Source organism: Ursus arctos, unplaced genomic scaffold (assembly GCF_023065955.2).
Source record: "Ursus arctos isolate Adak ecotype North America unplaced genomic scaffold, UrsArc2.0 scaffold_23, whole genome shotgun sequence".
Classification (NCBI taxonomy): domain Eukaryota; kingdom Metazoa; phylum Chordata; class Mammalia; order Carnivora; family Ursidae; genus Ursus; species Ursus arctos.
This window is the reverse complement of record NW_026622908.1, coordinates 10,289,391-10,313,304: the sequence shown is the minus strand read 5'-3', so window position 1 is coordinate 10,313,304 and position 23,914 is coordinate 10,289,391. Positions and strand designations below refer to the sequence as shown.

The window sequence follows — 23,914 nt, the reverse complement described above, 5'->3', positions numbered from 1 at the left end:
CCACAACCCCCCCCCGCCCGAGCACTTCCAGGTACACAGGGTTTGGATTTAATGGGCACATGTCTTTAGTTTTAGCTCTTCTTCAGACTTATTCAAAACCTCTTTAGGTGGAGGTTGGTCACGGAGGTGGGTCATGGCACGCGGGTACGTAAACGTGTGTGTAACATGCTGCAGTGTACGTTTCTGCCTTCAGGTCTGCGTCTCTCAGGGGCTGTGGGAGGGAAGAGTTCACCTTTCTCTCTTAGCACACTCGAAGGACTGGATAATGTCCCAGGTCTGCAATGTGCTGGCTCTGAGGGCAAAGGAGCCAGTGTGGAGGCCAACACTGAGAGCCCATCGTGTAGAGATTGCGGGAGTCTGACCTCAGCACAGACTGAGCTTAAGGGGAATAACAGATATGCTGGGAAAACAAGAAACTACTTGCTTATTGACGCCCATCGAAAGGACCAGAGACCACAGGTGACTGAGGCACCTGAATTTCTGGAGGGTTCCCATATCCTTTGTTTCTTGTAGGCTTACAGCATCCCATGAGGTGGGGACAATAAAGAATATGATGACTTCTACTTGACAAATGACGAAAGTGCAGATCCAGAGAGAGAAGTTACCTGACCCAGACCCATGTACTATCAGGGGCAGAGATGTCATTTAGACCAGAGGGTCTTGCCCCCAAGTCTGCTCTGCTCCCCTTCACTTTCACCTGCTGGCCTTTGACCCAGCAAGCAGACAGCTCCCCCTAAGCCTTCAAGCCCCAGGGGATTTCAGGTCTGAAAGGGACCTTCAGGAACTCTCCCTGACTTCCCCGCAGACAGACATCCCCATTTCTAGGCACTGCATTATGTACATTTCTATCAGAGGTCTTCAGGCCAAGCAGCTGTTCTCATAGATATGTCATGCACTGAGCAGTATTTTGTTCAGTGTGGACCCAGGATCACATGCATTACTCTCCTAGACTCTAAGACCCCATTGCTTCAACTTGTACCTTGCAAAAAAAAATTGAATCACCTGGAGACCTTGCTAATATGCAAATTTCCCAACCCCACCCAAATCTAATGTATCGGACCATCCAGTGGGCTTGTAAATCTGCATTTTAGCAAACACTCCAGTTACTCATGAACAAACAAGATTTTGATTATTCCTCCTCTGAATCACGAGCTCTTTAAAATGTTAGAATTAGGGGCACCTTTGTGGCTCAGGTCATGATCCCAGGGTCCTGGGATCGAATCCTGCATCAGGCTCCCTGCTCAGCGGGGAGTCTGCTTCTCCCTCTGCCCCTACCCCTCCCCCCTGTTTGTGCTCTCTCTCTCTCTCACACACTCTCTCTCTCAAATAAATAAAAAAATATTTTTAAAAAATAAAATAAATGTTAGAATTAAGTATATGTGGCTGTTTGTTTTAATGTCTGTGCCCACCACTTAATGTAGGTATATCCAAACTTACCTAATAAAAGTTTGGTTTTATCTTTGCATTCTGGTGTGTTCCAAGGGTTGTTGCAGGAGCCCCAGGGCAGCACAGACACAAATGAGGCAAACAGGTAGAAAAGTGTGTAGCAAATAATCACATTGTAGTATATGGCTATTAGGACGGAGATAATCAGCATCGCGATGCCACAGCCTGCGGAAGCAAAATTTCCGGGGATTTATTCCATCCCAGATCCTAGGGAATTCTTACAGTTGGGCACGGGGTGGGGAGCTGGTCTTGGCTCTCTTTTACAGATGGATACACAAACAGTGGAGTGGACTCTGTCTATCAGGGACGTTGAGGCATTCTGCTGGGAACAGAACAATGCCAGAGGCAACCTTGGGCCATTCTTCAGTGGGTCCCAGAGGTGGAACTCATCAATAAAGGAAAACGTGAATTCTACTGTTCACAAAAGCAGATCCCCCTCCTGGAGGCCGCGTGGTGCCAGAGAGAGCAGGATAGGGCTGAGAAAGCTGGAAGGCAGGGTGGACTCACCTTGTAGGGCCGGGATGGCTTTCCATACAGACACTGGTCCCTGGCTGGCAAACTGGCCCAGTGACACTTCTAGGAAGAAGATGGGTAACCCGGCCAGAGCCAGCATCATCAGGTAGGGGATGAGGAAGGCACCTTGGGAAGAGACAGGGGGAAGTGAGAGCCCTGGGAGACCAAAGCTGGCTTGGACTACATTCGCCCTCTGGGGTGGGAGCTGGCTCCCCCTCGTTTTCCAGGAAACCTTTGACATTCCAGCTCAACCACAGGCACCCCGGGACATTTAACAGCCCCCCTCTACAAAGTGTGAGAGTACCCCATAAACACACGCCTCTTCCCAATTTCCCACTGAATGGGTCACTAGGGGTTGTGTGCTGGTTAGGTTTTATTCTTTTCTCTTCTTTTCTTTTTCTTATCATAGCATTTCAATGTCCCCAAATTAAGCTCTTCTACCAGGCAACAAATCCACACCTTTGACTCCCTGCTCCGGTCAGATTTGGTACAATCTTCAGGGCAGCTCTACCGTCCAAGGACTTAACATCTGCTAAGATAGATTCCAGGAGCCCTTCTGTGTGATAACCCAAGTTTCCTGCACACCTCCTGGCAAGGGTGCTGGGTCTGCTCTGCCAGACAAGTGGCTAGAACATCCCTCTCCCCACCACCACAGCCACCACGCACTTCTCAACTTCCTTCCCCACACAGAGGTCCCTTCCGTCCTTCAAGGTCAACTCAAATGCTTCCTCCTCCAAGAAGCCTCCCTTCTCTGTCCTCCCACAGTACCTTCCCCAGGCACGGGCACTAAGCATTTGACAATATTTACTTGGTATATTATCTAGACTGGGAGCTCCCTGAGGTTGTCAACCCTTTATCTCTTTATTCCCTGGAAGGCCGCCCCCCCTCAATCAGGACGGTAGTAGCGGGGAGACCTCCACAAACTGCTGGAGGTTCTCTGGGGTTCTTCCCCTTCAACGATTCTTTCAGATTGTGCAGGAAGGCAGTGGGAAGCAGCCATGATCCTTGAAAAGATTGGACCATGAAGACTGTTGCATGGGTCAAAGCCAATTTGGGCATCAGGGATAACAGAGCCCAGAACTCTGTGCTCCATGGAAGGAAAGCTGATTTTTCTCTGGTCCGCTCTTTCCAACTTCCTGTCTGGCAGAGGGACCTTTCCCGCCAGGGCGTCTCCAGGCAGGGAAGGCCCCAGCAGCGGCCTCGAACTGATGGGGAGTAAAACCAGGGATCCTGCTCTAGCATCTCCTGACGGGGTTTTGAGAAAGATGTGGGTTACGCAATCCTTCTCTTCTGCTCCTGAGAAGGAGAAAGCGAGCTCTCCACCCAGTGCCGCGGGCTGGGGGCAGAGTCGCAGTGCGGGAAAAGTCTGCCTCCCCCTCCCCGTGCAAGGCTCCACAAGGAGCTCCTGGAACTGCCTGGCCAGACACAGAACCACACTTTGCAGATGCCTGGGCTGGGGAAGGGGGGAGCAAAACGGGAGCAGTTTCACCAGCTGAACTCCCTCCCTAGTCCCATCTTGTGTACCCAGCCGCTCCCTGTCACTGGAAACCTTATTACAGCATCTCCGGCCCACTTCCTGCACCCTGGGCTGGAACTTTTGCAGAAAACCAAGTGGAAACTCAGCTGGGGTGCCTACATTTGTGCGGCCAGCACACGTTCTTCTGTTTCCAGGGTATCTCTGGTTGCAAAGTATCTGCAGTTCTCGTAAGTACCTGTCAGTGTGTCCTCATTTGGAATTGGAGGGGAGAAGGCATATTTTTCTGTCCCGTGGCGCAGCCCCTGTCTACTGTCTGGAGCCCACCCAAGAGAAAACAAAATAACAAAACCCCTAACCTGATGGGGTGAGGGTCTCTTTGGTCCTAGGAGGGAGTCCTGGTTCCGAGAGGGGAACTTGTCATTTTGGGCGATGTGGGGGTGGGCAAGCCGCTGGTCAAGACGCTTCAAGGTGGAGAGGGCAAGCAAAGAGGCCCCTGAATGTGCCAGGTCCCTCCTCCATGGTGGGTACACAAGCGGTACAGGGGATTCTAGAGGCCTGGCCGCTGGTGTGTCCCTAAGTGCCATCCTCACCATTTCAGAAATGGTTTTCCTTCAAAAGCAGCTTCTTCCGCCCAGTGAAGACCAATGAAACGAAAACCGGTTTTTGCCAAACGATTTGGCTAAAGTCAAAAGCTGCCCCGCTTGTGCCCAAGAGGACGTACGTGCGTGGGTACTTCTGAGAGGTTTTCAAGAGTACGACCCCCAGCATCTCTCCATTCACACCGTGTGGTTCGCCTGCAGCCTGCATTCCGCATGACTCAAATGCCCGTTCCCAAAGTCTCCCGTGTAGGCTCAGATTTCCAGGTTATCATCTTAAACTGTCCTTAATTTGGTGTCCAGGACCACACAGTTACTGCTGTGTGGGTGCACAGAGTGTGCTGCTACCAGAATATTAACCAGCTAAATTCGAGTTTGAACTCCCCTGTGTCAATGCCCGCTTGGCTCAGGACCTGGTCCCCCGAGCTCTTTCAGTGGGGGGGGATCACGGAGGCCCACCTCTGCCCTGAGCTCCATCCCTGATAAAAGCCTCTTGGATCTAGCACCAATCAGTTACCATGGCTCCTGCCCTCTGACTCAGCACTGAGGCCCACTGGGGATGGGGCTGGAGCGTGAGGAGGCTGCTTGGAGTCTCCCCTCCGAGCCCAGTGCCGGGGCTCTGTGCGCCTCCCCAACCCGCAGGTGCCCACCCCGCCCCCGCCGCAGGCGGAAAGACCGGAAAAGCCATACCTCCCCCGTTCTGGAAGGCCAGGTAGGGAAACCTCCAGACATTGCCCAGCCCCACTGCGTACCCCACCATGGACAGGATGAAGTCCAGTTTGCTGGACCAGTTCCCTCGGGCCTTATTCTCATCCCCTTGCTCGTCCTCCTGGGGGCGGAAAAGCACATTGTCGGATAACAGCCCTGGGGTCGATCTGCAAGCAGGCCCCATTCCGCCCCTCCCCCCCTGCTGAGGGTCTTTCCCAGCAAGCAGGCCCCCATTTTCCAACCGAGGATGCATTGGCAAGCAGGACCCCAATCTGGAAGAGAAGATGCATCTACAAGCAGGGCCCTCTCCCTTCAACCCTGCACTGAGAGTCTTTCAGCAAGCAGGCTCCTAATTCTGGTCTGAAGGTTCCTCTTCAACAGACCCCCCCTAAAGCCCCCCTTCCCAAATCCTGCAGTCAGGGCACACCAGCAAGCAGCTTTCCCCAAACCTTGAACCTGTTGGTTAATTGCAAGCAGGCCCCTCCATCCCCAACCCCTGACCAAGAGTTCAGTTGGCAAGCAGCCCCCCCCCCCCCCAGTATCATGCCTAGAATCCCCAGCAAGCAGATCCCTAACCAACCCTTCCCTCCCCAAAACCCTCAGCACAACCGCTCCTCAGCCCTTTCTCCCTCTGGAGTCTGCTAGGCCAGAAATAGAGCTGCAATGCCCGAAGCCAGCCAGAGCCCCTGAATCACGTTCTCTGCCAAAGCCAACAGGCAGAACCGGCCTGGTCAGCTAATTTAAGGGGGGCATCTCTCAACACCAGGGAAAAGGAAACAGGCAGGAGGGAGACGTGAGTGTGAAAGAAGAGGAAGAACGGAGAAGGTAGATATGGTAAAAGACAGGACAGCGAAAGCCTTGAGTTCTGGTCTAAACTTTACCAGTGGATAATCCCAGGCAAGCTACTTGCTCTCTCTGAGCCTCTGTGCCCCCATCTCTAAAACGAGGGGTTCAGAATAACTATCCCCTGAGGCACCTTCCAGCTCCAGTAATCTATGGACCTTTGAGGCTCACATCTCCATCTTTACCCTAAGATGCTCTCTTAGGGGCAGTACCTCATTCTGGAATGCCTCACTACTAAGCAGGAAAGGATGGGGGTAAAGCCACTTCAAATAAATTCAAAATGTTCAGGACACCTGGACACCACACAAAGGTTCCAGGGACCCAAGTCATTGCCCGGCTTCCGCCTCCTCAGTCATACTTCATTTCTATTCTAGCAACCTGGTATGTCTCACACTGTTGCACAGGCTGTGGGTGGTGAAGGAGCTATCAGCAGAGGAGGAAGTCTCTGGAAGAGAGAAGGGCCAAGGTAGCTGTCAGAAAGACAAGCACGGAAAAATGGGCAGAACTGAAGATAGGCAAATGCCGGGCCTCATCTCCTCTGAACATCTGCAACATCCCCCCCTACACTCCTCTCCCAAGCACACCACCTCCAGCCCCACCCACCCTCCCTTTCTTCCCGAGCTAAAGGGGTGGGAGTTCCAGCTGCCTTTGCCGCAGTGCGGAGGTTAAGCAAGGCATTTGAAACAATTTTCTGCCTCCACCTGGGGTCACGCTGTTGGGCACATGCTGTCAGAGGCAGTTAATATATACAGACAAATGCTCCAGAAGTGGACTCCAAAAACAGGGGCAAGTGTATGTTCATTTCTAGTTATTATTCGAACAGCTGGGCTCCCGCAATGAGGGCCTGTGGATGAGTGTGTGTGTGTGTGTGTGTGTGTGTGTGTGTGTACAAACACTAGAATGACCGTGAACACAAGGGTTGCATAAACCTGAAATCTCAGGCAGGCAGGTGTTTTGATTCCAGCACCCACCACTGGATGCATGTCTAGCCCCCAAGCCCAGGGAAGGGGAGGAGACTGCAGAAAGGCAGGGGGTGGAAGGGGAAGAGCTAAAGCAGGTGAGACAGGACAGAGAAAGGAAGAGATCAGAGGAAGGAGGAGGACTGGAGGGAAATGGCAGAAGACAAGAGCCCACTTGAGAGAGGGTAATAGTAATCAGTTATTATTAGTTGCCTAACCCAGGATTGGGATTTGCTCTGTGGGTTTTTCATGCCTCTGGTTGAGCATAAAGGATCAAATCCAGAGGCAGGTCCAGGTTTGTGGGGTATGGAGCTTATTCAATTGAGATAGGTCCCCCTTAAAAAAAAAACAAAAACAAAAACAAAAATACACAAAGTTATGATAACAAAATTAGGTACCGGGTTTTGGAAGAGTCCTGAAGCTTAAGCTTTGGAAGTAGCTTCATGTAAACCCATCTCTCTTCAAAGAGTTCTCCTGTGATAGCTGGTAACTCTAAGTGAAAAGGCTGTAGTACTTTAACTGTTAATCCCCGTAGTGCGGTGGGGGGGGGAGGGGTGTTCTTCTGTATTTATTTTTTAATTTTTATTTTTTAAAGTAGGCTCCCGCCAGCGTGGAGCCCAACTCTTGGGGCCCGAACTCAGGACCCTGAGATGAGGACCCGAGCTGAAATCCAGTGGGAGGCTCAACTTGACTGAGCCGCCCAGGTGCCCCTTTTTAAATTTGTTTAATTAAGAGAAAACATTTTAAAGAGAAGACTCAGTCATAGACAAAAGGGGGAGTCCTGTTTTCATAAACCTATCTGCCGCAACTGCTCAATGAGGCTGCACCCGAATGTCCGAGACCACCGAGGATGGGGAGGGACAGGGGGTGGCAGATCCTGAGTTCTCGATATCTCTGGCAGGGTCACTACAGCCCTTGCGCCCTGAACTGGGGACCCCAGCGCAGTGCGAGCTTCCGAAGCCCCAAAGCTGCCTCCCGCATCCATTACCTGGCACTGCCAACCGGTCTCCCCATCAGCACACGTGCACCCGCCACAGCCCGGGTCGCCTCGCACGCCTAGGGAGCAGGAGGCGGCGCGGGCTGAGCGCGACCTGCTTACCTGGGCGGCAGCGGTGGCCACGCTGCCCGGGAGCACGGACGTGATTCCATCCGTGCCCAGCACCACGGTGCTCTGGCTCATATTCACCCAGCCCACAGCCGGGGTATTGTTCCGCTCCAGGGTGCCCTTGCCCACACTCACGTTAGCATCCCCCTCGGGGCCGCGCAGGGCTGGAATCTTACAATGAAGAGCGTTGCCGGGCCCGGCGGCCCCAGAAGGAGCGGCGGCCTGCGCGCTGTGCGCCTCGCTCAAGTCCCTCGGAGCTGCCGAGGCCGCCGGCGCCCGCGGGCTGCTGAGTTTGCAAGCCCCCACTCCCGGCCGCTCGGCCTCGCAGGCTCGCGCGTCAGGGGACTGGAAAGTTTGGGCGCCGGTGGAAGCGGACCTGGGCACACGCGGCGTCGGCGCAGCGGCGGCCGCGGGAAGCTCCTGCTCCGGGCTGGTCTTGGGCGCGCACGGGCCATCGTGGTGGCCCAGCGCCATCGCAGCCCCCAGGCTGTTGGCTGGTTGTTTATTTATTTCTTTGGGAGCACCGCAATCCTGCAAATACAATGTGAAGTTCGTGCACAAAAAAAAAAAAAAAAAAAAAAAAAAAGTCACGGCTGCTTTAAAAATACCTGTATCTACATATAAAGACGTTCACCACTCAGGGCCAGACACAATATCTAGGGAATAAACTGGAATCTGGATTTTTTTTTCCCTCTCCAAGAAAAACTGTATTTCTCAATTAGCTCGTCTTGTCAATAACCAGATGGCATAAAGCGGTTAATATTCCTCTCCTTGATGGTGGGAAAATTAAGAAAATAGACAGAAATGGTTTTTTTGAAGGGGGGAGAAGGGGAGGGTGGAAATAGCCCTACAGCCATGAGCTCCCCACCCTCTTTGGATTTCACATCACGGCTGTAGGGTGCCCACCTCCCCATCACTATTGCAGAAAGATTCTTTAATTTTCCGCCCCATTTCCTTTGTCATTCAATAATGCACATTGCCTTTTTTTTTTTTTTTTTTATGAGCTATAGGCAAGCTGTGGCTACAAAGCTGATGCCCTGGCACCTGCGAGTATTTCAGGCCAAATCGGTTGTGCGAATCCCAAATCCATCCCCGCCCTCCAGGTAGCAAAGGCAGGGGTAAGGATCGTGATCAACAAGAACAACAACCCCACAACAACCATAATAAACCAGATGTAAAACACAAGCTAGTAACCAGGTTTGTTATCTTACACGACCTACACACTTACAGATTCCCAGATAGGTAAAACAACATGCAAAGTTTTTCGATTCCCCTTCTCCCTCCAATAACTATTCACAGGAGTCTAATGTTCTTCATGCCCCTACAGCTGCTAGGGGGCCAAAACTCAGTAGTAATTTTCATTTGCTTTTCCTCAGTTGAGTTTCAAATGAAGAGAAATGCCAGCGGTGGTTTTTCTGTCTGCCTTCTCTCCTGGTGTTATCTTCTGGGGCTCCCTAAATATTAGCACCAATATTTACTATTATACTGTAAGAATGATCATATAACCTTCACCTCAACCGCGCATATCTCGTCTAACCATCTTTCATAAATGCACAGATCCGAACTCATTAATTTGCTTGATCAGTACTCATTAAGTACCTTGGCTCCAGCAAGCATTCTTATCTCAATAGCCTCTAGTACACTGAGCGACCAGCCTCAGGACCAGCACCTGGCTTTCAGCACCAAGGACAGTGCCCGGGACCGCGGTTAGGAGATCCCTCCAACCACCACAGCCTCAGAAACCTCTTTTCCATCTCAGGTGACGCTCACAAGAACAAAATACCTACCGCTTCGAGAATTGCCCTCCCTTCCTCTTCCAAAATGCACAGAACACTTCAAAAAGAAGTATGCTAAACGAATCTGCCCTCCCTCCACCCGCAGCTCCCTCTCCTCTTAAAAGAACAAAAGCAAACACTCACCATGTCTGACACGGGCAACAGATTGAACGGGCGGAGAGTGAAACCAGCTATTGACAAGACTGGGTTTGACTCCAGCAAGAGAGGCGCTTTCTATATCTCCTTGGGAAAGGCCAGGTTTGCGTCAGTGCAAAGCAAGGTGCCCTTCGTTTGACATTTTCTTGATAATACAAGTTTGATAAATCATTACCCCCTTGGATTCGAGTTTTAAAGGGACAACAGCCGAGAGTACGCTGGCCAGTTGTCCCTCCGGCGGGAGGGGGCTGCGTGTTCGGCGTGACTCATGTGGGTCTGATTACTAAACCGAAGCCGGCGGGAGGGGATGACAGAAGTTTGCCTCCTCCTAATTAAGGGAAACATGGGAGGGACACGTCCCACTGCACCCAAGGCGAGACGCAGCCGCCAACAGAGCGGATTGGGCTACGAGGTGGGAGAGGGGGAAGGAATTAAATCACTGTCATGTTTCCATCTTTCTCTTCCTCTAGATCCCATAGCTGCCTCTCTGATCGGCAGGCAGCGGATTCCACAATATTACCACGAGATCGAGGGTCTGCACGTAGCGCCACAGCTCTGGGATGGCCGGTGCTCACTCGTTCCTCGTTTATAAGGGTGTACCTGCCTGTGTTATATGCAGACTTCCGATCCTCACAGCCCTACCCTCGCAGACAATCAGTGTTTGAGGGCTGTCAGACAGCCCTCCCAGAAAACTAGGGGTTTCACTTACAAATGAGGTCTAATATTTGCCTTCCTATTTTATCTCTATTAACACAAAAGAAATTCTGAGTAAAATTATGACCGTTCTCATTGTATTTTTTAGGCTCCTTTGAAAATACTTCCGAGAAATAAAGAGGGAATTATTTCCAACAGTGACCTCGTTCTTAGGTCATTTTCAAAGTCAAAGAACACCCATTCTTTCTTCATAGCCCTCTCAATAAAAATCCACCACAGCCAGGACTGATGTGGAAGCGCAAGGTCTGAGAGATCCTCCAAATCGCGATCTCCAACAACCAGGTAGCTGGGCTGGGCAACCGGGAAGCCACAGGAGAATAGGACGTTCTACCGTACTGCGGCGGAGTGAGGGGTGACCCTAGAGGTAAAAAGATGTACTCTCCTGTTAGTACAAAGTAATGGCTATAATCAGAAGAAGGGGAAGACACCTTTACAAAGAAGCCTGGAAAGGGATGCGTAATAAAAGTCTTCCCCTCTCTCCTTTCTGGCCGGGCTCTTTGGGGGAACCCCTGGCCTCGGGGGTTGGGAGCCAAGGAAGGCACTTTGAGCCTTCCCAGACGCCCGCCGCCCGCCCCACCGCCTCGGGGTCGGCTCCGTCGCACTCGGCTGGGCGGTCCCCACGCGGCAGGAGGACAATGCCGCGGAGGCCGCAGGGGGAGGCTGCGGCGGCAGATTGCGGTGAGCGCCGGGGGCACTACGGAGGCCCCTCCCGCCTCCTTCAGACCTCCGGTGCAGCCGCTCACTGGCTTGCCCGCTTGGCCCATCCGAGGGCAACCAGCTGGGACCCGCGGTCTGCATGTACTAGGATGGAACGAGCATGGGTTCCCTGATGAAGCCTTCCTTGAGAGTCGCCTTGCGGGTTTCAGGCAGCTTTTTATTTTAGTTTCGAGTTAACATTTATTAAACTCTCAATATTGAACCATTGTGCAAGGGCTTTCCATGAATTATCTCGCTTAGCTTTGGCAAACAACCTTTGAGAAGCCCGGGAAACTGAGGTTTAGAAAGTCGCTTTCAAATCCCGAAAAATCTTCCCCCACCCCTCCTGCAGGGACGTCGCGGGGGCCCAGTCGCGCTCTCTTAGGAGGCCCGCACCTCGGGAAGCCAGGCGAGTTCGCGGAGGAGGAGTAAGGGAGACCGGGGTGGGACTGTGCTGGGCTCTGGCAGTAGGAGGGTCAACAGAGCAGGCGGGGCCCAAAAGCCCGCAGGGGCGTGCATTTCGGCCTCGATGGGCGCTGCGAAGCAGCCTAGACTCTGGGAGCCACGGGGAAAGCAGAGCGAGGCTGCTTGGCGCTTCTTCCGAAACAGACCCCAGTTTCCAAGGAGCCAAACTGAGATGCGAGAAGTGTAAGGGGCAGGCCTGACAGGCCCTACTTCCGAGCCACGAGGCGCGCCCCTGGGTTGGGTAGGCCCCCCTCTGCGGGCCCAGGACAGACTTCCACCGCAGTCACGACTTGGAAAGGCTCTGGCCTTTGTTCGTGCAGCTGAGCCGCCCCCGTAGTGTATGGGAGCGGGTAGAGCGTCCACTTGCAACCCGACGTTCCGGGGCGCACTGACGTTCCAGGCTGGGGCGGGAGCCGGCAGTACTGCGGCCCTGGGCACAAATGATGCTCCCGCCCTCGCTCAGCCCCCAGGCCTGACGTGTCGCCTGCGGACCCTCCCCGGCCAAGTGCGCACTTGGGTTCCCGCGTGGTGCCCGTCACGCGTCAGGCCCTTCCAAGACTGCGGGGTGGGGGCGTGGTGGTGGAGGCGCTGAGTGAGCTCCCCACCTCACCCCACTTCCAGCCGCAAGATTCTAGAAAGGAGGGGCTGCGTTCCGAGTGGAGGGAGGGTCTGGGGCAGGGAGTCCAAGAGGGGTCGCTGGGATGCCGGAGCGGAGGCGGGGTGGCTGGCCCCGGCGGGCAGCAGGGTAGGGGTGCGAGGGCGGGAGGGAGCGAGCGTGGCGAGGCTGGAGGCCCGGGGCAGCTCGTCGGGCGTGCGGCTGTGTGTCAGAGCTTGGGCAGCGCCGGGATGGAGCCGCAGTATTAAAAAAGAATTAGAATAAAAGGTGCAAGTCCTGCGGACTCGGGCCTCCCCACCGCCCCCCCCCCCCCCGCCGCCCTCCATAGCGCCTGTTTGGAGTGATAATCCCGCCCGCGCGCCGCTGCGGAAGAGGCCGTAAATCCGCATCCATCACCAAGCAGCCATTCGGTTGGAATTAACCAGTCACTATGGCCTTAATTACTTTGTCAAAGATGAAAAATAGTAATTGATTTCGCCCTCGATCACTGTGCCCCCCGCTCCTTGCAGATAAGCAAACAAAAAGCTATTTTCTTGAAAACCCATGTCTATCCGGCATTTGCGGGGGAGGAGGGTGATGTCCACTGAAGAAGAGGCCGTCCTGACCCGGTGTTTGTGCCGCGACACGGGGGACAAACTGGAACCCAGGCAGGAGAGGGCCTGGAGGGCGGCTGCCCTCTGCCGCACGAGGGAAGACAGGAAGGAGAGGAGCCGAGCCGTTTGACCAGCGCCCGCTCTGATGTTAGCTGGCGCTTTCGGTACCAGCCTCCTCTCTTCCTGGGGACAGCAGGTGAGAAAGAGCGGAGGGGCTAGTTTGAGAGAAAGGCGAAGAAACTTGCCTAAGGCCAGCGGTCAGAGCCAGGACTTGAGCCCAGATCTGTGCTGACTCCGGGCCACCCCACCACTCGGGATATAATGTGAGCGCTCGTGTTGGCATTCGGATGATTTTGAGCCGTAAACACCTTGAACCTCTATGCATGGAGGATGCGAGGGCTCCCTGTGGGTTTCCGGTGGCATTAACAAGATAGTTAAGAAGCCCTCCAGTATTTTTGTCCCACTTGCCCACTACCGCCCAGTTCCACTGCGGTATTGTTTTGTGCTAAGAATATGGACTCTGCAAACAGACTACACCACCTCCTAGCCTCTGTGACCTTGGGGGTAAATTCTGATCTGTAAAATGAGGATGATGAGAATATTAATCTACCGCAAGGGTTGTTTGAGGATTACATAAGAGGAGGCATGTGAAGTGCCTAGACAGCTCAGCTGTCTGGTTTGCTATCAATAAGCAACTGTTATTATTCAGTTTGGAAAAATGATCTGTTCCAAGTCCATCAGATTTAGCAAATAAAACGGTTACTTCTCCCTGGCCTGGAAGGTTTAAAATGGGTAGACATGCACAGAGTAGAAAGCCTTACAAAGTAGATAATCATTGTGCAACATTTTCCCTTCTCATTCAGTGGTTTGGTCACACAATAATCGAGTATTTATCTTCATTAAAAGAAAATTGGGAGCATCCTGAAAAAATCTCCAAACACAGAGGCTGCTATGAATGTGTCCTGAGACACCTTTTGTTTGGATCAAGGTAAATCTCAAGAAATATGACAGAAGGTAGGAGCTCTGTAATAAGCTTTGCTGTCCAGTTCTCATCTGGACCTCGGTGTCAGGGAGAACTGAACGCATCAAGGACAGCTTCCCTCCCCAAGGCATTTGAGTAGAGTCCGGAGTTGGAAATCATGGCTCAGCTAAGCGACTAGACGGTGTGCAAAATGTAGGTTCCAAATCCTGAGACTCAGACAGGCAGGACGCTTGTTCCTGAGTCAGCAGTAGGGATGATTCTCACTTCACTGCAGCAAAACACAGGGCAGTGGGCGCAGGCGCAGATGCAGATAAGTTTAGAACAAGCTGGAAAGGACATTCAAGGGCATCTGTAGTCCCACATGTCTCCCTTACCAGTGAGAAAACAGAGGTTGAGGGAGGAAAAGTGAGTGCTCAAGGTCACTTGCAAATTAGAAACAAAGTCTAGTAGCATCTATGCTTTTAAAGGGAGAGGAAAAGAAAGGGACTGTGCTCTCCTTTGATCCAGCAATCTCACTCTTAGGAATCTACCGGAAGAAACAGTGGCTCAGTGCACGAATGCTGATTATAGCATGGTTGATAAATGAAGGCCCAGGGAAAAAATATCCACATTAGATCAATAGCATAGCTAAAATATAGAATGATTTGTAGCTGTTAAAAAGCGTGATTTAGAATCATACAGTTGGCTCAGACAGATTTTCATGAGGTATTGTGTGAGAAAAGCAAAATGCATTAAAAGGTGTATAATATGATCCCATTTTGTGTGTGTATGTGTGTGAGAGAGAGAGAGACAGACAGACACAGAGAGACAGAGAGACAGAGAAAGAGAGAGATGGACAGAGAGAGACAGAGAGAGATCCAGTACAATGTGGAGGCACACATACTGGTGGCCAGTGGGCTTTGGGGTGAGTGGGGTGGAGAGGAGAGAGAGGGGAAGAGGTAAAAAAAAAACAAAACACAAAAACAGGAAAAAGAGGGGGAAGACCATACTTAAAAAATGGTTATAATTGTCGTATTTATCAATTTATGTAAAAAATGTATAAACAATGTTTTTAAATTCAGCCCTCGAAACTACTACTTTAATTAATGAGGATATTCACAAAACAGGCTACTTCTATTAGAAAGTATTCAGCCTCCATCTATTTTACTGTCTTCCTCTGAGGAGCAGAGCTCAGAAAAAGGAATTCAGTTAATTAAGAACCTGAGCCACTAATATTTGGCTAGTTTTCCTTCTAAAGTCCTGGCATTTTTATCTCCTAGCTCTGCTGGGCTGGAACTGTTAGAGGACGTGGTCTTGGAAAACATGAAGATGATCTGAACCTCCCACCCCCATCCTTTTAATGTATATTCAACCATGAAATAAACTAAAATTACACTAAACTGAAAATTTCTGGTTTCTAATTCTTCCATAATGACAACATCGATGCTTTCTAGTAAACAACATATTCACTTCTTTCCTCTGCTCCTTTTTTTTTTTTTTTTTATCATTCTTCAGGTAGTCCTGCTTTACTAATTGCACATGTTTGGTTAATTAATTAGTATTCTCCTTCCAGGTTCAAGTCTTCCCTGTTTATCCATCTGCTCAAATTTCCCTAACCCCAAAATGGGAGATACCAGCCTTGAAACAAAGGTCAAGTCTCAAATATATTCATTATTGGAAATAAGAAATTTCTAATATATGAGTACAAAAACTTGCTGTTTTCTGTCTACAGTGTTAGTAAAGAAGGTTCTGTTTTCTCTTGGATGTTCCTTTTTCCCCTGGCCTTCTGTTGCTGTCCTAGTTAGTGAGACTAAAAAAAAAAAATGAGTTCAAAGTCATGCAAACCTAGCAGGAATTCCCACAAGTAGAGCGGAACAGATGTTGGGAAGAATCACTATAAAAGCAGTTGATGGAGTTAACCAAGGCTATTGAGTCGAATTTGAACGAGGTTCAGAAAGGCACAGTGGTGAAGACAATGGTCCAGTACATGGGACTTTGAAAATTCAAGACTCTTTATACCAGTAGGTAACACAGAGAAGTTTCAGGACCTTATGATTTTGTCACTTGGTGGTACCCTTCCTTGTAAATTGGGCCTAAGGGGCCATGGACATTGGCACCAAATTTGGTACTGTTGGTTCCACTAATCTGTAGCACTCAATACAGGACAAGACCATATCAAACGATGGCCAGCTCAGTCTACCATCTTTGAAAGACAGCCTAGAGTTAATTTATCATGATGGTAGTTGTCTCCTGGGATATCACCATTAGAGTTTAGAAATGATACATGAAATCTTTTAACATAATCTCTTAAGGTCTCCATTCTATTTCAGAGTGTTTCTATTTTCAGTCTCAAGGTCTTCCTGGGTGGGGTTAACATATTTGTCTATGTTGATCCTTTGATGGTAATTTAAAGTTAGACCTAAACCAAGAGTTTGAATCCAAGTTCATCCACTTACTAGCTGTGTGTTCTTTGGCGGTTACTCATCTTGTGAGCCCTGCTTTCCTTTTCAGTAAAATAGGGTTTCTGTGATGATTAAATGAGATAGAGTATATGAAAACTTCTAGAATAGTGTTTGGCTCAGACAAAGATATCTACCTTGAGATATCAGGTTTTAGTGGGCTTGAAAGTTACTGCCTGAATTGTGACACTATTGCCTTAGACAAGTAACAAAATGACTTCTTTCTGTAGATCTAATATTACTGGATTGTTGTCTAGATATCATTCTCCCTATCTTTTTTTCTTTCTTTTTTATTTTATTTATGTATTTGAGAGAGCAGGAGCAGGGGGGTAGGGCAGAGGGAGAGGGAGGAGCAGGGAGCCTGAAGACGCACTCAGGGTCATGACCTGAGCGAAGGCAGATGCCTGAGCCACCCAGGTGCCCCTTCCCTATTTTTCTTGATGGGACATGATCTTTGCCTGGTGACTTTTTGTTTTTTGGGTTTTTTCTTTCTTAAAAGTTCCAGGCCCAGTCATGTCTATACCTCTGCATTTGCAGTATCCTTTGCCCAAAATGCTCTCCCTCCAGAGTGAATTCCTTACTATACCTTTAGACCCATTGCCCAAAATATATCTCCTCCCAGAGGCTTTTAATGAACAAAGTTAATATCTCCATCCTGTGTGCTTCTCTAGCACTTAGTGCATTCTAATTATTTCCAGGTGTGTCTTTCCTTCTACAGAAGCCTCTAGCCACCTGTGGCTACTTAAGTTTAAATTAAAATTAAGTGAAAATAAAATAAAGTGTAAAATTCCATTCTTCAGTCACACTAACTACATTCTTAGTACCCAATAGCTACTTGTCTGGGCAGTGCAGAGAACATTTCCATCACTGCAGAAAATTCTATTAGATAGTGCTGTGCTAAATTGTGAACACTTCAAAGGCAGAAAAGCTTGATTTTTTTAAAAGCCCTGTATGTCTACTTGTACCCAGTAGGCACTTAGTGTTTTCGAATGAGTGCCTTAAAAATCATAGACTAGCCTCCTGATTTCTTATGTCATCTTACTGCCTTCTCTAAAACATATTATTTTGTATTTTAATTAGTTTTTGTTTTTATTTTGTTTTTCCTCATTATAAGGTCAATACATGTTCATTACAGAAAATTTGGAAAAGCTCGAAGAACATAAAAATATATATTTCCACCACCCCAAAATATATCCTATTAAGATTTTGCTATAAGACTTTCTAGACTTCCATGTATAGAAAGATGGCTTTTGTTTTTACAAAATTGAGATAATGCTGTTCATAGTCTTTTGTGATCTGCTTTTTTCCCCCCACTTATATAGTTGATATACCTCTGCCCCATTGCCATAAAATCTACATTATCATTTTTACTCATTTTTAATTGCCACACAGATTTCATAGTATGAGTATGCCACAGTGTAACTAATAAACAATGATTTCACATTTGGATTGTTTTATATATATAATGTACATTATATGTATAATATATAAAAATAATATAATAAATATATATGTAATATAATAAATATAATAATAAATAAATATAAATAATATAAATATATTATAATAAATATAAATATATAAATATAAATAAATATAATAAATATAAATATAAATATTTATATATTGTATATATTGTTATATATTTATATTATATAAATAATGTAAATATATAAATTTAAAATATATAAATTATATACACACACACACACACACACACACACACACATATATTTAGAGAGGGAAGAGGGGAGAATCAGAGGGAGAAGGAGAGGGAGAGAAAGAATCTTAAGCAGGCTCCGTGCCCAATGCAGAGCCTCATGTGGGTTCGATCCTACAATCCTGAGATCATGACCTGAGCCGAAATCCAGAGTCAGACCCTTAACTGACTGAGCCACCCAGGTGCCCCTCCAATATTTATTATAGATTATATATAAGTTACTATTTAAAAGAATTGCATATTTTTGAAAATTAGGTCTATCTTATCTGGACCGGTTTTTTTTGAGGTCTGTTGCAAGACATGGACATAGAGTTGTATATGAAGATGTCCCGAAGCCCTGAGCAGGGGGTGACCGTGCTCTGTGGTTTATTTCCATTCCTCTTCCTGGTGATGCCCAGCAATCTGCGAATACCTCTGGCTATAAAAAAAGCCATGGGAACAAAAAGCCATAGTATGTGTCCATAAAGACTAAATAAGCTTTCTCTGTAGCATAAAGGAATTTTTTAAGAGGAAAGAATATTACTTGGTAACTACAAATATTTGTAATTGTCAGTATGCACACTATCCAAATTTTACAACTATTAGGGCCAAAGAAATAAGCCCATCTGTTTACACAGGATCTAATTAAAGAGTTGTGAGAAATAATGCAAACATTATTGAAATGTGCAGGATTTGTGAATGCTTCCTCTGCAGTGGAAATGCCTGATTCAGGGCTCTCTCTGGTTTTTACAGATTATATGGATGATGGCATGTTTTTCCAAGTCATTAACTTGGGCACAGCTTTGGGGCCAAATGAGAAGCTACATCCAAACCATTCTAAGAGTCTGGGTGATTGGTGGAGCTGACAAAGGAAAGACCCTCAGTCATTCACCACTGTGGGAGCATTTGGGGAGTGTGATTTCCTATGACAACTCATGGTTCAGTGATTCCATTGTTTCATGAAGGCCTGGTTTTACTGATACTAAGAGAAAAAGGTGGGTTGTGCCCTCACATGGGTTATTCAAGGTGACACTGTCAAAGACATTTCTAATACCTTTTTTTTCCATTAAGAACTTTATTCTGTCATTTTGGGCATTAAAATTTTTTTAAATTATATTATAGAAAAATATAAACAGAAAGAAGAAAATAAACATCATCCCATCACAACTCTTTTGTTTGCAAGGGACAGAAACCAACTCAAAGCTATTTAAAGCTCAAGGTACCAAGTAATGGCTAGGTCAAGGTCAAAATGGAGCCGACTTCAAGGTGGGCTGGATTCCAGGCCGCCCACAGCATCAGGATCCTCTCTCTGAGTTCTGGACCCCATTAGTCCATCTATCCCATGTTTTCAGACTCAGCCAGAATTCTATGTACCCATGTTTATAGACTGTCATCCAAGGGGAAAGAGATAGCTACCTCTTGGCTGCAGTTTGGGAAGCTTTGGGAAAGGACTCCAAGAGGCCAGAACCTGAGACAAGGCCTTTGACGTAGGTGGTTTATTTGGGAGGGGGTCCCAGCTGGGGGAGCAAGGAAAGGAAGACAGGGATGGGAGAAGGGTCAGTAAGAGAGTGCTAGTGAGTGAGTTACCACTGTGGACAATTGTAGTTTAGTCCCACTGGGGTCCCTGTGAGGTGCCATGTAGAACACAAGTGAGAATTCTCCCACCAGGCGACAAGGAAGGTAGGAGGCGATTTGTCACAGACTCTCATCCCTTACTGGCTGAAGATTGTTCCTGAGGGTGTTACTCCCCAGCTCTTCTGGGTACTCTGCACTTGAGCTGGGCAAGTTTCCATAGCACTGGAAAAATGTCTACATTTGTAAAATGGAGATAATAAGCCTTGCTTAACTCTCAAAGCCAAGGTGAAGATCAAATAATAGAATGGTGAGAGCTAAGTAAACTGCAAAATAGCATGCAGTTCTAGAACGTGAATGTCTACTATTCCACTGTACGTGGACCTGAGGCCCACAGATCTGTTCTGAATCACAGAGGTGTCCATGTCTGTGTGTCTGTTGTAGAACAAGGGTGTTTCTTGAAGAGGACCTTGACCGAGAAGGTCACTTATCTAAGGACAGGGCCACTGACGGACCTCGAAAGAGGAAAGGATCCCATGAACCAGATGTGGTGATTTGCTAGCTGTATCCCCCACAATTTGTTCTCTTCTTCTTCCACAGTAATTGAGTTGAGCCGGGCACCTGGCAATCCAGTTAAAGATGGCATATCCAAATATTCCTTTTAGCTCAGTGAGCCCTTGTCACTAAGTTCTGGCCAATGGGGTATGAGCAAATGCTGTGTACCCTCAGGGTCTTGCCTTAAAAGCCTTGAGCATATACCCTCCTTCCTGTTGGCTGAGAGAGGATGAGAGCTGCATTCACCACTTTGGACCCACAAGTAAGAGCCACGTGTTAAGACTGGCTGGGCTGCCTACCAGGTCTTAGCACGACATAAAACACAAATACGTTTACCTAGTTTAAGCTGCTGTCCTTTGGGGTTTCTTTGTTACAGAAACTTGGACTTAACCTACCTAACACACTGCATGTTCCATACAATGTGAAACTGAGCCTGCCCCAGGTGGGCAGCAAGAGTCTTCTGTCAAACTGGGGCAGTGTCCTTGCAACAGACTGCAGGATTACCTGCCACTCTGGTTGATTGGAAGAACAATGGGCCATTTTTCTTGAACCCCATTTTCTGGCCTGCCAAGATCACCTACAAGAGGCAAGCAGCACGTGTATCCAATTGAGGGCAGAGCTGAGTCACCGCCACTACCCCAGTATTCTGTGCTGCTGTTGAGCTGGCTCCCATGCATTAGCTGTGCCCCACTCATCAGGAGAATAGGTCTTTGCATGCCTGCTAGGGTCAGGACACTGAGTTTGGTAGCTCGTATCCACAGCCTTAAGATTGGCAGATTTTTCAGACCAAGAAATAGTCTCAGCAGTTGAGTGAGTTACGTGAGGCCGTACAGAGCCTAGGTGTCGAAGCAGACTGGTGTCCATCTACAGCCTGTGCTTCTGCCACCGCAGGCTCTGTCTTCAAATAAACTGCTTACGTAAAGCTGGCATCTGCCTACTGAGATGAGAATCCTAGCACTTGGAAGGCCCCCCCCCCAAAACCATTCATTAAATGCTGCCCACCTTCTAGGCTTCTATCCTTTGAGGGGATTTTTAATCTCTGTAAGCAAGTGTGACCACGCACGTATAAGCATGTGTACTGGATACTTCTGAGACTGAGGAAAGCTATGGAAACATCCACACTGTTATGAGTTCACTTGTGTCCTCCCCCAAAATATTTTGTAGTCCTAAGTCCCAGGACCTCAGAAGGTGACCTTATTGGGAGGTAAGTGTTTATAGAGGTAATCAAGTTAAAATGAGGTCATTAGGGTAGGTCCTAATTTAGTATGACTGGTATCCTTATGAAAAGGGAAAATTCCAACATGGAGACAGACACACCTAGGGGGAAGATCTTGTGAAGGGATATAGAGAAGCCGGTCATCGAGGGAGGCTTGGAACAGATTCCTCCCTCACAGCCCTCAAAAAAACCCAATCCTGCCAAGTGATACCTCGATCTCAAGTTTCTAGCCTCCAGAACTGGGGGACGATGAATTTCTGTGGTTGACGCCTCCCAGTCTGTGGTCCTGGCAAACTGATACACAACTACACATCGGTACCTACACCTTGAGTTTTACACACAAATTCTAGGAATTCATAGTTCACTCCAGAAAATCCATGGACCCCTGTTGAAGGACCCCTGCAAAGCTCTATTTCCTGAGAACATTCCAATGTCCATAACCATGACAATAGTAACAAAAACAAAGGACAACTGTTTTAAAGCACTGTTCTAAGGGCTTTCCACATATGCAATCATTTAATTTTTCCAGTAACCCCAGCAGGCACAAGAAGCAAATAGAGATTTTGGTACCTGGAAGTGGGATGCTTTTGTAACAAATGTGCAATAAACTTGCTGGTTTAAAACAACAGATACTTAATTTCTCTCAGTTCTGGATGCCCGCAGCACGTGTCAGTATCCCTGAGCTACAGTGAAGGTGTTTGTATGGCTGTTCTCCCTGCACAGGCTCCGGGGAGAATCTATTCCTGCCTCTGCCAGCTTCTGGAGGCTGCCAGCATTCCTTAGCTTAGGGCCGAGTCTCTCTCCACATCACCTTCTCTGTGTGTGAAAAATTTTGCTCTACCCTCCTTTTATAAGGATACGTTTGACTGCATTTAGGACCCTTCTGGATAACTCAGGATAATCTCACCATCTCAACATTCTTAACCTCATCACATCTGGAGACTTTTTTTTTTCCCCATATAGGATTACATTCATAGGTTCCAGGTATTAGGACATGGACATCTTTTCTTGGGGGAGGGGAGCATTTTTCAGCTTCCTGTTATCTGCCCTCTGGCCCCCAAAGATTCACATCTGTCTCACATGGATACTAAAGTCACCCCATCCTAACATTCCCCTCAATTTCAACCCGTTAAAGCATCAACTCAAATCCAAAATCTCATCTAAATATCATCAGGGCAGAAGGTCAGAAGTCCCAAATCTCATCACTTAAACCGTCTACATCAAGCGTGGGTGAGACTCTGTATGATCCATCCTAGAGCAAAATTCCTCTCCAACTGGGAACTGGGAAATTAGAACACAAGTTACTTACTTCCAAAAGACAATGGTGGGGCAGGCAGTTATAGACATCCCCATTCCTCAAGAGAGAAAACGGAAAGAAGAAGGAAGTCAACCTTGCAAAATGTCAAAACCCATCAGGTTTCGAGGCCTGGGAATAACCCTCTGTGGCCAGAGGCTCTGCCCTCTGGGCCCACAACTTGAGGCACGTGCTATTATTATGTTCACTTCACAGGTAAGAAAAAGGAGGCAAAAGAGGTGGAGGCCCTGCACAAGATCATCTCGTTAGCTAGAGGCTGGCAAGAGTGATGTGCAGAGATTCCCTCCACCCACGTTCTCTGGTTTATGAAGGGTCCTAGAAAGGGATGGGGATTTTTGTTGTTGCAAATCAAAAATACCTGCCTAATAACATTGTCTTTAAAAATACTTTTTAGGGGGAATGAAACATGAGAGACTATGGACTATGAGAAACAAACTGAGGACTTCAGAGGGGAGGGGGGTGGGGGAATGGGATAGACCGGTGATGGGTAGTAAGGAGGGCACGTATTGCATGGTGCACTGGGTGTTATACACAACTAATGAATCATCGAGCCTTACATCGGAAACCGGGGATGTACTGTATGGTGACTAACATAATATAATAAAAAATCATTAATAAAAAAAAAATAAATAAAAAAAAATAAAAATACTTTTTAAAAGAAGATTTATTTCATTTATTTATTTATTTATTTATTTATTTATTTATTTGAGAGAGAGCATGAGCACGGAAGGGGCAGAGGGATAGAGAGAATCTCCTGCAGAGTCCCTGCTGAGTGTGGAGCCCAAATTGGGGCTCGATCCCACAGACCCTGGGATCGTGACCTGAGCTGAAATCAAGAGTTGGATGCTTAACTGACTGAGCCACCCAGGCGCCCCTAAAAATACTTCCGGAGCAAGCAAAGCACACGTGCCACCTGTACTCTGCACCTCCGTCCTTTCCCTCTGTGTGGTGATCTCTGTGATGAAAAGCAGGCTTCTCAAATCTGGAGCACTTGACAGGGAGCCGCTCTGAGAAGATAGGAGGCAGTTTTACCAGAGCTCCAGAGAGCTGCCCCAAACTGGTAACCCATATTATATACGTTCCCACATTGGTGGAAAGTGTGGGCTTTCTAGTCGGCCTCGTTTGGGGTCTTAGCTCCTCTACTACTACTAGCCCCACAACTCCAGGCAAGTGATTTTTAACCTATGCTTTCATTTCCTTTTTGGGAAGTGAGATAATAATAGAACCCATCTCATGGATTTGTTGGGAGTCAATGAAGTAATATATATAAAGTGCTTAGCACAGTCCTTCATACATGTGAGCTTTTGCTGGTATTATTGTTTTTGTTGTTATTTCTCTTTGTTACCGGGTGATCTCTGGAGCTGATACCCTCTGGCGAAGGTAGTTTATAAAGTCTGATCAATGCAGAGGCTACAAATCTTTTTAAAATATATTTTTAAAAGGGGGCACCTGGCTGGCTCAGTTGGTAGAGCATG

At 48.0% G+C, this 23,914-nt stretch overlaps 1 protein-coding gene across 1 annotated transcript in view; it reads right to left on the bottom strand.

Moving 5' to 3' along the window:
• The window catches only part of SLC6A5 (solute carrier family 6 member 5), a 50,906-nt gene extending 41,642 nt beyond the window's left edge, over nucleotides 1-9,264 (bottom strand). Inside the window, exons 1-5 of the mRNA XM_048213864.1 lie at nucleotides 9,247-9,264; nucleotides 7,642-8,178; nucleotides 4,723-4,861; nucleotides 1,954-2,085; nucleotides 1,438-1,611 (exon numbers count right to left, since the gene is read on the bottom strand). Coding sequence (XP_048069821.1) covers nucleotides 1,438-1,611; nucleotides 1,954-2,085; nucleotides 4,723-4,861; nucleotides 7,642-8,178; nucleotides 9,247-9,264 — 1,000 coding nt within the window. The remainder of the gene's footprint in view (nucleotides 1-1,437; nucleotides 1,612-1,953; nucleotides 2,086-4,722; nucleotides 4,862-7,641; nucleotides 8,179-9,246) is intronic.
• Between the last annotated feature and the right edge of the window lie 14,650 nt (nucleotides 9,265-23,914).